The sequence below is a fragment of the Schistocerca gregaria genome, chromosome 5 (genome assembly GCF_023897955.1).
Source record: "Schistocerca gregaria isolate iqSchGreg1 chromosome 5, iqSchGreg1.2, whole genome shotgun sequence".
Lineage (NCBI taxonomy): Eukaryota > Metazoa > Arthropoda > Insecta > Orthoptera > Acrididae > Schistocerca > Schistocerca gregaria.
Window position 1 is genome coordinate 347797258 of NC_064924.1, and position 14493 is coordinate 347811750.

The 14493-nt window shown below is 37.8% G+C and overlaps 1 protein-coding gene across 2 annotated transcripts in view; it reads right to left on the reverse strand.

Moving 5' to 3' along the window:
* Positions 1-12470, reverse strand: part of LOC126272356 (coiled-coil and C2 domain-containing protein 1-like) — a 97593-nt gene extending 85123 nt beyond the window's left edge. Inside the window, exons 1-3 of one of the 2 annotated variants that reach the window (XM_049975163.1) lie at positions 12126-12470; positions 11902-12043; positions 2606-2721 (exon numbers count right to left, since the gene is read on the reverse strand). In XM_049975163.1, coding sequence (XP_049831120.1) covers positions 2606-2721; positions 11902-12043; positions 12126-12185 — 318 coding nt within the window. In that variant the 5' untranslated portion in view covers positions 12186-12470. The remainder of the gene's footprint in view (positions 1-2605; positions 2722-11901; positions 12044-12125) is intronic. The other variant, XM_049975164.1, reaches the window with a different exon arrangement.
* Between the last annotated feature and the right edge of the window lie 2023 nt (positions 12471-14493).

A 14493-nucleotide genomic window follows, 5' to 3' on the forward strand; every position in this document is an offset into this window, starting at 1 on the left:
AATTCTGGTCGTATGTAAAGGCTGTTGGTGGCACCAAAGTTAGTGTCCAGCCCCTAACACATGAGACTGGAACTGCAATTTAGGGTAGCAAAGCAAAAGCTGAAATGCTTAATTCCGTTTTCATGTGTTTCTTTACAAAAGAAAACCCAGCAGAATTGCCCCAGTTTAATTCATGTACCACTGAAAAGAGGAATGAAATTACTATTAGTGTCAGTGATGTTGAGAAACAGTTGAAATCGTTAAAACCAAACAAAGCTCCAGACCCCAATGGAATCCCCGTCAGATTCTATACTGAATTTGCGGCGAGTTAGCCCCTCTTCTTACTAGAATGTACCATAGGTCTCCTGAACAAAAAACTGTGCCCAGTTTTTGGAAAAAGGCACATGTCACACCCGTCAGCTAGAAAGGTATTAGACGTGACCCACAAAATTAGCATCCTGTATCCTTGACACTGATTTGTTGTAAAATCTAAGAACGACTTCTGAGCTCAAACATAAGATGTATCTGTAACAGAATGACATTCTCAATGCCAACCAGTACGGATTTCAAAAACATCCCTCGTGTGAAACCCACCTCGCACTTTTCTCACATGACATACTGAACGCTTTGGATCAAGGCAACAAGGTAATGCACTATTTCTTTATTTCCGAAAAGCACTTGACTCAGTACCACATCTACATCTATTGTCAAAAGTGCAGTCATATGGGGTATCAAGTGAAATTCATGACTAGATTGAGGGTTTTTTTGGTAGGAAGGACACAGCATGTTATTTTGGATGGAGAGTCATTGTCAGATGACAGTAACTTTGGGTGCACCCTAGAGAAGTATGTTGGGACCCTTGATGTTCATGGTGTACATTAATGACCATGCATACAGTATCATAACAACCTCAAGCTTATTGCAGATGATGCAGTTATCTACAATGAACTACTATCTGAAAGAAGCTGCATAAATAATCAGTCAGGTCTTGAAAAGATTTCAACATTGCACAGAGAGTGGCAACTTGCTCTAAATGTTCAGAGATGGAAAACTGGCCCACTGTTGGAATTACCCAACTCATATAAACACTTGGGTGTAACACTCTGTAGGGATATGAAATGAGACATAAGATTCAGTTGTGCGTAAAGCAGGTGGTAGACTTCTGTTTATTGGTAGAATACTGGGGAAGTGCAATCAATCTACAAAGGAGACTGCTTACAAATTACTCATGTGACTAGTTCTAGAATATAGCTCAAGTGAGTGGGACCCATATCAAATAGGGCAATGGGTGATATTGAACATATACAGAGAAGGGCAGCACGAATGGTCACAGGTTTGTTTACTCCCTAAGGAGAGAGTTATAGAGATACTGAAGGAATCGAACTGGAAGACTATTGAAGACAGATGTAAACTATCCCAAGAAAATTTATTGACAATGTTTCAAAAACTGGCTTTAAATGATTGCTTTATGAATATACTACAACCCCCTACGCATCGCTCATCTAGGGAATGTAAGGATAAGATTAGAATAATTACTGCATGCACAAAGGCATTCAAACCATCATTCTTCCTGCGCTTCATATGTGAATGGAACAGGAAGAAACCCTAATAACTGGTACAGGGGGGGGGGGGAGACATACCCTCTGCCAAGCAACTCATGGTGGTTTGCAGAGAACAGATGTAGATGGCCTACTGTATTTCTCCTGGTGCAAAATTCACTAACAACAAACTGACAATAAAAGAAAAACCAAAGATGAATAGCAGTTGAACTTGGTGCGGAGTAAGAGAAAAGTTCACTACAAACTTAATAATGATGGCCAAAAAAGAAAGGGAAAAAAATGCTTCCTTAGGAGGAGTTGACTACGTGCACAATAGCAAATCCAAATAACTGACTAAAGAAGTTTCAGAGTCTAAGTTAATTAATTCCTGCTGGATTAGTTGGAAGTAAAAAGTAAAACACTATACATATTTGGTTGAACATCCTGAAAGTGTACCACTCACCTTAGCCAGGGGCATTCAACCATTATTTTCTTCCATTGGATCTCTTTCTACTGCAGGTATAATAACCACAATACAATTACTTAACAGAGGAGAGAGAAAATGATATTGTGAGGTATTTATACAGAAAGCATATTACACTGCTTACTACTAATAATTGGAAGAATTAATATTGGTGAATGGGTGGGTGTAAGACCTATGGATCATAGTAACTGATATTTGATGATAAATTTCAGAAGTGCCATGAAACTTGAACTGTTAATAGCTGAACTGGCAAAAAAATAAGTATTTAATAACAATTTAATAGGAGAACACTTACACAAAAAAGTAAACAAAGTAATAAAACACTGAACCCTGCTCATACTTCAAATTGTGTTATGTTATATAAGAGGGTCGAATTAAAATGTTTCTTTCACAGACAATAGAAAATTTATTGCATTAAAACCTGACATACTGTAAATAGCTTGTTACATGCACTTCAGAAGGACATGAAGTTTAAGAGACAGAGAGAGAGAGAGAGAGAGAGAGAGAGAGAGAGAGAGAGAGAGAGAACTGAGCTATACACAACATTAATGTGACTGCCAATCATAAGACAGCATGCTATTGTGGGGAAAAAAAAAACACTTACTAAAAGTTCAGGGTCATCATCATCCCCAGATACCTCTTCATCAGACGGTATATCCTTTAGACTTTCAGCAACCATTGCATCCAGATTTACCTGAGGTACTGCTGGTGCTGGACGAGCTGGAACAGCAGATAGTAAAGCTTATGAGCTGTTTATATTTTTAACACCATGATTAACATGAAATCCATTTGGAGGGGCAATTAATTACTCAACATAAATAAAATGGAAAAGGAAAAAAAATGCAAACAATTACACTCTCATTAAAGAAGACTTGGAAACCAACATATCAAAAAACATCAAGACTGTTTTTAGGGATAACAAGTTGAAGAAAGTAAATAATGACTCAAGCCCAAAAGTTCCCAAACAAAATTAGGGAGCTACTTGAAAACTGAAACTTCTTTCCAAATCTGAACAACAGAATCTGTTAAGATTACAAATATCCAAAGAACTCATCACACTACTAGCTCATCAAAACCATAAGACATCATACATAACTACAGTTAAATTTGTATCTAGACAGAGTAAATTTGTACATGCACAACCCCTCAAAGAAGCATCAGTATAATAAGAAATAACATACTAAATTTGGAACAATGGGATATACAATACTTGTGAAGTACTTGATATTCTGGAGCTGATTTTTTAAGACATCTACTGAGTAATCAATAACTAATTTTACATTCAAAATTCAGAATAGCCAATGGAAAGTTGTCTTATAGACTTATTAGCAGACACATAAATTGACACTTCCTGACAGATTAAAACTGTGTGCCGGACCGAGACTCGAACTCGGGACCTTTGCCTTTCGCAGGCAAGTGCTGTGGAGTGAAAATCTCATTCTGGACACATATACAGTATTCATCATGAAAACAACTTCTTCAAACCTCAACCTCCACTTTTATGATATGCTGCTTCACAAAAAGTCAATTTAATAAAACAACATAGGAGTTTTAATAAAACAATGGAAAAGTGTAGTTTCAGCTCTCTGAGACTGCAGACGCGCGCGCATGTGTGTGTGTGTGTGTGTGTGTGTGTGTGTGTGTGTGTGTGTGTCATAGCTTTTATGTCACCCCGTTGAAGTTCAGACTTGGGCATTATGTAGCAGTACAATCGCACGAGGTGGTAGACTTTTGGATTTCAAGTATCTTTTTAACAGCCAGATCAAACACATAAAAAATAATCCTTTAAAGAAATTACCATTCATCTAAGTACTTTTTTTGTAATAAATAGTGGTTGCTGTCATGTTTATGTTTCTTAAGGCTCTTGGTTTCTTATATTTGAGCATTACAATTTATGGTCACCACTTGCCTTGCTCCATGCTACAATGATCAAGCTGTCCTATGCTAGTGTCATACCTGTGGTTGTTTGAGGCAATGGATTTTTGAGGCAGCATTTTATAGTTTAGCCCAGACTCATCAATGTTGTATAACTGATCAACTACCAGTTTATTTTCTGACTTTTTTTTCAAATTTTCAATGAATTCCGCAACTGCGTCACCATCAGAACGTTGTTTTTCACATGAAACAGCAACTTGCCTAAACTCATGACAATTTTTCCACCAGTGAAGCCAATCTTCACATGTTTCTACTACGTGGCAGGAGTAAACTCAATTGATAGCACTGGCACGCTATTTCACTCCAAGAATTTGATTCTGCGTGTTTTACACAACACAACATTTATTAACATAGAAGGAGTTGAAAGGCACTGATGATGGAGTCATCCGCTTGGTGGCAGGCATATGCAGTGGATCATCATCTCTGCATCAGGTCATTTAAAGCAGCCCTTCTACCAGGCGACAGCATGTTAGCAACCTTCCATTTCATTCTACCTCTAGCTGCAATCTTCTCTGTTGCACCATTTGACTCCTGAGATTATTGTGGAAAGAATTGTAATGAGGCGTCAACTAATGACAGTAACACCTATCTTCGCCAGTTGTATCACACTGAAAAATCACCATCTGAATGCAGTACATCACTTTCTGATGCAATATCAGAGTTCTCCAGAATGTGCTCCTTTCTAGTACGATTCACACTAAATATGGACTGAAAAGTTACGTTACAGTGTCCAATGTGGAAACCTTTTAAATCATTATTCAAAGCAGCGATTGTTGACCAAAACAAATTGCAATGCAAATACCTTTGTAATTATGTGAACACATTCTGTTCTAGGTCTATCTCATGAAATTTCCATAACGTTATGAACATTCAGGACACGGCAATAGACTATCGTCACAAGCAGAAAAAATGAGGAAAGGTCAAGAAGTTAGATGCAATTAAGTGCAGAAATAAAAACTGATAGGTTTATTTTTATTCCTTTATAGTGTTAAAAGATATGTTACAAAATTTTATTCATGGTCGAACATGGCATCATCCAAACTGACTTGAAAGTTTAAAGTAAAAACTTTTAGTACTCATAGTAGTGGCTAATAATGAAAGGGGACAACAGCACACTCTCATATTGTAGAATGTAGACTTTCAAGGCTGGAAATATCACAATTAATAAAATGTTCCAGGCTATTATGCTGTAGTTGAATGTATTTCACCTTAAAATCCAACGTTTCGTCCCCATCTACAGACGACATTTTCATGGGGGATCGTAATTTTGGTGAATGCCCGATTCACAAGGCGTGAATCGGACATTCAACAAAGCTACAATCCCCCTTGAAAATGTCCTCCAAAGGTGGGGACAGAATGTAGGTTTTTAAGGTGAAATCCATTCAACCACAGTATAATAGCCTGGAACATGTTATTGTGACCCTGTTGTATCACAATAAATGATCACAACGTAATTCTTTTACAAGAAAATCAAGTGCCAAGATCTAAAGTGTATCATAGTAAGGTCTTGGCATTCTCCTGAGCTCAACGAATCACTCATCATTCAGGGATGCTGACTTGGTTCTTCAGACAGGCTGCGGAAAGGACGCGAAGATGTATAAGGGCCACCATTGCATGTTTATGGACTTGCAATCACTTATCCAGATGGACTGGAGGGAGTGCAGAGGGCATAGCAGCATTTTCATGGTCCAGGAGTCACTAGTGGGTGTCTATAGTGTCTGCAGTGATAAACTGTGTTTTATATTATCTCACGCAAACAGTATGTAATCATATAAACATGGTACAATAGCAACCAACAGAGTGAAGTAGTGCAGGAGTTAGAGACACTGACCTCATACTTATGAGGGTGGAATTTGCTTTGTTCAGCCATCCTGATTTAGGTTTTCTTTAATCATTTCAGGCATGGTGGTCCCTTCAGAAAGACTATGACCAATATCTGTCCTATCCCGATAAAAACATATTAGACACATATTTGCAGGAGGCCTACCACTACTAACACTACCACACATATCCTTTTGCCACCCATTCCAACATTAAAAGTCATTTTTGAGGTCACTGGTTGTTTCCATGCTTAATGTCCCAACTAACACAAGAAATGCACATCAACAGAATCTGTGGAAATTACAGCACACTGCATTGCACTGCTAGGTGTCAATCTGATTCTTAGTCGTCCTGTGTAGCAGGTAAGGCATTCTTCTAGGAAAGGCCATTTTTTACCACCGCATGCACTGTTCGTTCTTCAGTTTATCAACACACTATAACTCTTTTGTATTCAGTCCAATGCTTCTGGCTGCCCTAAACCACTGTACCTCTTCTCTTACTACATGGCATACGACAAGATGAGATCGTAGTGGTCTTCCACTTCTATTAGAGAGACCAAATTCAAGAGTCAGCCATACCTCTTTACTGTTACATTTCCTTGATGTGCTCGCACCACTTCGTAAATTACTTAATGAAATATAACACTTGCAACTGAAAGCACGTTAATTATGGACACCAACTTACAGACAGAACACAAGTGCGTCATGGATAGACACTACTGTTTATACAAACACTGAATATTACAGAATAATTTCCACGTACAGCATAACTAATGGCAATATTTATGTATGCCTTCTGTTCATCTCATTTGAAGATAAGCTCCAAACGGCTTAAAAACAAGTTAAGTGACTGGTTGCAACTATTTACAGCTATGACTGATGCAGGCACTTGTGTAATTTTCTAAACAGAAGAAGAAACTTAATAGTCAAAATTTTATAATATGTTGATTCACAAAATGAAAATGTATAAAGTCACACATCATGATAAGACAATGAAATAATTTTGGCTACCTGAAGGCAGTTCCAGATTTTTAATTAGCATAAATCACATCTGGTTTGAAGTTGAATGATAAATGAGAAATTTGCTGCCAATCTCTTGTTAAGTAGTTCCCACGTCTTTTATTAATATTCTCTGTCAAATTAAAAAAAAAAGAAGAAACTATTTTGACTAAAAATATGACTTTCACAATATTGTTTACTTGGTGTACAGAGCAGAAAGTTCTGTTCTGATACCAACTAATTTTCTACAGTCATCAAGCTTGCATATTACCCAGCACTACAGTGAGGCTCACTTCTTTTGCTATTAACAGGTTTTTTGTTTCCATTGTATGTTTGCCAATGCTGGTCAATATTAAGGGTTAATTTTCAGAATTAAGTGGATAGCAATACAAACAAACTGATGTATCAGTCATTAACATCTAGTGGAAGTATTTATGAAGTTTTACATATGGGAACATAACTCTTCAATGAAAGCCTGTTTCATTTTCAGATTACTACAACCCCTCTCACACAACTAACTTCTAGGAAAAAATTAATTAAGACATTACATTGCTCCTATTAAAGCTGATTCCACTGATAAAGGCTATGATGATAATCAACACAATAAACTACAATGCCCAGCAGACATCATTATTTACATGCCATATCCACAATGGAGGAGGACACGCAAGGGAAAAATGTCTAACACTCAATAACATCTATAACGTCATTTCCAATTCAGATTCTAATCCATATTTCTTCTTGCCTTTTGCAGCTGAATGAATTGTGTGATAGAATATTATTAGTTGGTTCTAAGTAAATTGTCTAAGTTATTCTATTTATTGCTAGTTTTGTTCTTGCAGATCCATTGGTCTTGATTATGATGGTTTCATTATCAACAAAGAGCACTATTTCCAATTTATCTGTGTAAGTTAGAAGTTCATTTCTAAAGCAAGAGTAGTACCAGAAATGAGCCCTGTGGAATGGCAATAGTAATTTGCCCTAAGAAGATTAGTCATTGTGAGGGCTGCATGAGCTATCTAAAATGATCTTTTGATTACTAGAAAATAAATGTAAGAGAACCATAAAGAATGTTGTGACTTGCGCATTCAAATGCCTTAGGTTGTGTGCAACAAAGCAGAATCCAGTTTCTACACGCACAAAGGGCAGCTGAATGTGTCACTTGCACAAGAACTGAGTTTCCAATGACCAATGATGATAAATCAAGGAAAATAAACCTGGGTTGTAATTGAAAATAACAGTATTTCACTGGAACCACTGCTAAAAGTTATACCCTTAAGCACTTAAGCAGACAATATCAACAGTACAGGAAATGTGTCATCAGTGACCCCACCCTACGCAGGCATGGAAAGGGCGCAGTACATGATTGAATAGAAGGCATGAAATGGGGAGGGGGGGCGGGGGACCATGGGTAGAGCACAAATATGGAGATAACAGTGTAGATATAGATTAACTGAATTAAAATATAGTGGTGGGGATCTGTTGAGGAGTGGGGGCATGGGGGCAGGGGATACTGGGACAATGATGGAAGTGGATGTTGGACAGATGTTAGTAGACACTTAGGACAAGCAATCAGAAGATCAAAAATGTGTTGTTAGGACCATTTCCACCACTACCACTTCAGAAAAGACAGTACTGAAAACGAGGAACTCAGATGGCACAGATTGGGGCTATTACTGAAGTCAATTGTGCTGAGCATTTGCTGCAATGTTGTGGTTAATTTTGCTTTTCAACAGTTTGGTGGTGGCCATTCATTTAGGAGGGCAGCTAGTAGTGGTTGTGCACACAAACAAAAGGCTGTGCATAGTTTCAGCAGAAATGACTGACATATGACATGTTGCTTTCATACATTGCCAAGTTTTCCTTCCCCTCATTCCACTCACAGGCTCAATTTGACACAGTCAGTCCCATCACAGTGGCATAAAAATGTAGTTTTGTGTGTATGTGTTCACATGTGCTCATTCTGTCTAGTTCTTGTGCCTGCCTACTACTTGATACTGCAACTAAATGGTGTGTGGTTATCTGTATTCATACCAGGATTTCAACATTCACAGTTTAACAGGTTATCACTGTGGAAAAGATGCATTTGAACACTTACAATAACATTTGCTTGCAGCTAATTACATAAATATGATGGAAGCTTCAGTCTGAGAACATGACTTGAGGAGACTCATACTTAAGAAATCTACTAAGCACTGGATATGTTCAAGCTGAGTTCACTGATTTATGTCAATTTTGCCTAAATAAACACTTATTTGCCTGAGTCTCATCAATGGATCCAAGCAGAGATGTAGGCAACTGTATGGACAGTAGTTTTGCACTGAATAGCTTGCATAAGAGTAGATGAACAAACTGAAAGAGAGGAGTAGATGAACAAAATGAAAGAGAGATGCAAAGTACAATTGCCACAACAGGTAAGCACTACAAGCAAAAGAGGCAGTAATTTCACCTGTATGATACTCTCACATTTGACATCATAGACATTTGTTGATACTTCAGCCTCATCCTGTGTCACATACTTTCAGGAGGAGAAATAGATTACTGTAACTGTGTGAACCAATGTCAAGCGACTGAGGAAAAAACACTTTACACTTCTTAAGATCATGCAATACGTATGATTCTAGTGAAGTGGTCAATGGTCTTAAGAATAAATGATACATAGCCCAATATGAACACTGGTATGGCATCTTAAACATCACAACTGAAGACTTCCTCTCCATAACAGTAGTAATTCCTCATCTCAGAAGCACCTGCTACAGTTTTGGAGCCTGGTAGATAAACATATGCATCAGGGCAGGCGTAACTTGTCTGTTGTCATCTCAGATGTATGCAAGGTCTGAAGTTGACAGTTTCCACTCTGACTACAAATTGATGTGTAGAACAGAATGAAATCTACACCTGGTTTGAAATGGTAAAGTGAAAGAATTAACTGGGAAAATCAGTTTGCTACTAGCCCATGAATGCAATTTGATCAACACAGCAATAGTTAGCATGGCAATTCTGTACTGGATGCACTCACAATACATTTGTGAAACAGGGAATTGTATGCACAATGATCATAAAAAAACAACTAGGCCTACATTCCATTCCCAAAAACAAGTGTTGATTAAAGATAACCAATACCTTACACAACCCCTGCTCCCAACTCCTTACCTCATGGCTCATACCCCTGTAATAGACCTAGATACAAAACCTGTCCCATACATCCTCCCACCACCACCTACTAGAGTCCAGTCACTAACATCTATCGCATCAAAAGCAGGGCTACCCGTGAAACCAGTCGAGTGGTCTACAAGATAAGCTGCACCCACTGTGCTGCATTCTATGTAGGCATGACAACCAACAAGTTGTCTGTCTGCATCAATGGCCACCGACAAACTGTAGCCAGGAAATAAGTGGACCATCCTGTTGCTGAATATGCTGCCAAACATGATATCGTTCACTTCAACGAGTGCTTCACAGCCTGTGCCATATGGATCCTTCCCACCAACAACAGCTTTTATGAATTGCACAGGTGGGAACGTTCCCTGCAATACATCCTACGCTCCCAACTCTCCAGGCCTCAACCTTTGTTAGTCGCTGTCCTCACTCATCTAGTCCCTTCCTTGCTCACATTCCAGCATTACACAGCCACATTTCCACCACCACATCCAGTCTTTTTTTATTTATTTATCTTATTTCTCTCTTTTTCCGCTACTTCCCCCACTGTGCCCTCTCCCAGCTGCTCAACCTGCAGAACTACACTGTCCTCCATCCCAACCTTATTATTCCTCCTCCTCCCCGCCGTCTCCTTTCTCCCACCCAGTGGCCATTCCCACCATGAACTGGTGCTGCTGCTCGCAAAGTGGTTTCAGTTACCATCTGAGACTGCAGGTGTGTGTGTGTGTGTGTGTGTGTGTGTGTGTGTGTGCATAAGGTAATCATCCTGTAACTAACCATTCCGTAAACAGATACCTGTTTATCATTTTGTCATTTTGATTCAGGTAAAGAATTGTTGTGGTTAGAGTTCACTCTATATTTAATATATATATATTTTTTTTTATTAATAACTGCAACCACATGTTAATTTCTGAAACATTACATTACATACTAAAGCTATTGCAAAGTATTTTGATGCACATTATATAATGTATGAAAATATTAGTAAGGAAGGAGGGGAGAGGTTGGCTGGTACGACATGATTCTTACCATCAAATAGGCCTTTTGTTTTAAGACTACGCCCATTCATTAGGTTAAGGAAGCCTGTGAACATTACAGTTAAGGGGCAGCATGCCAACTGCATCAATTATTCTCCTAGAAGTACATGAGCTGAATGGTCAGAGGTCACAAAGATCACGTTCCAGTTTTGTAAATATTCAGTAACTAGGTCTAAGAATACAGAGTGAAATCAGTCATAAGATATGACCTGGTCATACCATTAGGCAAACCACTCAAGTCCTCAAAGTAAGACAAAACAAAAAATAAATATGCAGTCAATATAACAAGGGAAAAGTTTAATAAAATGAGGGTGAAAATTTTATAAAAATTCATTTAATATAAAAGATTCCATAAAACTACAAGTTGTTTAATATTTTGGAAGGTTTCTTTCAAGTGTTATATTGAAACTGCGAATTTGTGACATACTTACACATTTAAGCGTGCATACTTTCATTCCCGACATTAGACTCCTCCCATGTACAATATTATTTTCAAGTAACCTGTATGGCATTGCTGGGCTGAACAAGAATCAACAAGATCTAATGCTAATAAAAAGGAATGATTAACATACTGATAGAAATCAAGCATATCTTAAGAACAATTCTGTCAACCAACGAGAAGAGCAAATAATATATTGAAAAGTTGTGATTGCTTAAATGGTATTGTCCACCGTATCCCCCCTTTTATCCTATTTTAACAACACTCCATCCCTGTCCTGGACTTATTCACTTCCACAAACTTGAAGTATTTGGTATAACGTTCTGCAGTTCATCGGTAATATGCCATGAATTAGTTTTATGAGGACTTTGGTGCTACAACAAATGCAAAAAATAATACAAGTAACACCTTCACGAAACAAAGAACGTGTAAGAAATATTGTTCTCGGGCAACAATACTGCATACAGATTGATTTTCGTCGTCAGTTTACAAAGACGCTTTTTCCACTTGCCTTTCTTTGGTCGTGCGGGTAGATTGCCGGAAGTTATAGCTAACAATTCCGCCTCCAAGGCTGAATCATCGTCTTCATCATCATCAGTGCCCATTTCGTTGGAATCAACTGCATTAATATCAGGGAGGTCCAACAAGCCATACTACAACAAACATCATTCAAAAATTAATTCATATTTTCAAGTGAAACTAAATGTTACTTTATTCATATATAATGACACTCACTTGAGACAATCCTCCAGCAGTCCTGGGCTTAGTTCTAGCCTCCTTTTTTCTTCCGAACATGATAATTACACAAAACAGCACTTACGGAATATGACAACAAACTACTTCGTTTAGTAAAAGTGTCTAGCACTCCTGTCAACACAAACTACACTGTCAAAAACAATATTACATTGCAAACTGTCATATCGTTGATTCGATTCAAAATATCGCAGAGTCTTTGCCTAGCACACCCCCCTTCTCTCAGCCTACGTCATACCAACTTCCTTCTTACAAGTAAAAAGTACATAAGGAATGAAAATTGTGAGAGTGACTGATAATCACATTCGCAGATATTCGCGAGATACACAGGTTGCCCATATCTGCAAAGTATACGTCATAACAAAAACAACTCTTTGGTAAAAGAAGGTTATTTCCGGACTCTCTGAGTTCACATTAAGAAATGGAGAAGAAACCGCAAATGCATCATGCACCACTTAAGACTGGAGAAGCGAATTTTGGATCATGGTCCCATGTAATATATGAAAGCTCACCAGAAACTGAAATCCTTTTATCAGTAGCAGAAGTATAAGAAAATATTTGACTATATCGGACGAAAGTCACTTAATAAACACTACGGCTCTATAAATAACACATAATAACGTAGACGTCCAAAAAGTGTTTAACAATCATTGAGTATTACAATGGCATAACAAAGGCCACTCCAATGAGTACATCAATATTGCGAATGCAAGAATGCAACATTTGATTGTACCTGTTAGGCGGTTGATAGCTTTGAAACTTACACATTATTCGCAATTTTTGTAGACCTATGCCTAAACATTCAAAGCAGTCTGAGAATGTAACTACAACTACATGACTATATATATATATATATATATATATATATATATATATATAGAGAGAGAGAGAGAGAGAGAGAGAGAGAGAGAGAGAGAGAGAGAGAGAGAATTTCAGCTCACATATTGTATGTAGTGTAATTTCCATTTATACTGCTCACTGCTGCTTAATGCAGAATAATAGCGTATGAAGCTATTAGTTAACACATAAAGCAGACCTTGTAAGATACTTTTTGTTGCTAATTCAAGATGATAAACACTTTACATTCAGCCAAAATTCTACCGCTTCCATGGATCATTTAAATTTTCAGTCAATGTGTAGATTGTGTTTTCCCTGCCATGTATATTGAAGTCAATGTAATGTGTACAACGTGTCTATTCTTTCCTCTATAAGAGTGGAAATGAGATCTTGTTTATACTGAATCCCATTTTCAGCACGTTTTGCAAGAATTGATGATCCGTAGACTATAAATACAGCAGATTACTTTCGTCCGCCAAAGAAAACCACTTTTTGCTCCAGTAAAGTTACTCAAAATTGTACTATAGTTTAAGCCTGTATGAAAGGTGGCATAGTATACAAAAGATAAACGATATCTGCTAACGTTGGATTTTAGTTTTCTGGTGAGAGAGACCGCGGAATAATTTATTGTACGTCTTATGTAGTGGATATCCCAGGTCAGTTGTGTCTCAAAACGGATACATAATAATACACCCCATTTACATGAGGCCCCCAAAACCGGATTTCGTAAACCGATTTCCCAATACCGCTTCTGAGGGGTCACGTAAATAAATCAAAATCGATTCTAGAAATCCGCTTCTAGTTGCTGGTACTCCAATGCCCCAATCGATTTTCGCTCCCATGTGAGCACAACCGATTTTGAAAAGTGCTTAGGTTATCAGGTTTCGTCCACTGGGGTTATAGCTACCGTATATGGGAGGAGAGGCAACAAGCCACGTAATTCCTTCCAGACCACTAGAGGAGCTAGGGCTCAAACGATGCTGGAACTGACCAATGAGAGCTGTAAAAAGTGTCGACAATTTAGCGACTTTGTGGCTAGAAATGGAGACTTTTGCCTTCGTCTTAGCGACAAAAAAAAACCTTTTTAGCGACAAAAATTATCTAGCGACTTATTTGGAGACTTTTGGAGTACTGACGACTTTCGAAGTACAAATCAAAACTATTTTGGGCCAATATTTTCATTAACAAAATTAAGATTTTAACTAAAGAATGGGTACTACACTGACTTTGTTCTAGATCAACCAAGTTAAATTAAGTTCTTAGCAGATCATGTAGCACTGTTCAACATTTAGTAAACCTGAATGTGGGAACTGCCTACAGAGTAAGAAAACCTTGACTACAGAACAAGTCATTATTCATTACCCATTAGACTGTTATTGTAGATAGCGTATCGCTCTATAACTCTTCAACTTTTGGACTCCCTTTGTTTTTCGATTTGACAAAAACATACGTAATATTAAGTATAATAAAATACATTTATGTCCACCAACCTCTAATTTTTCCGAATGTTAAC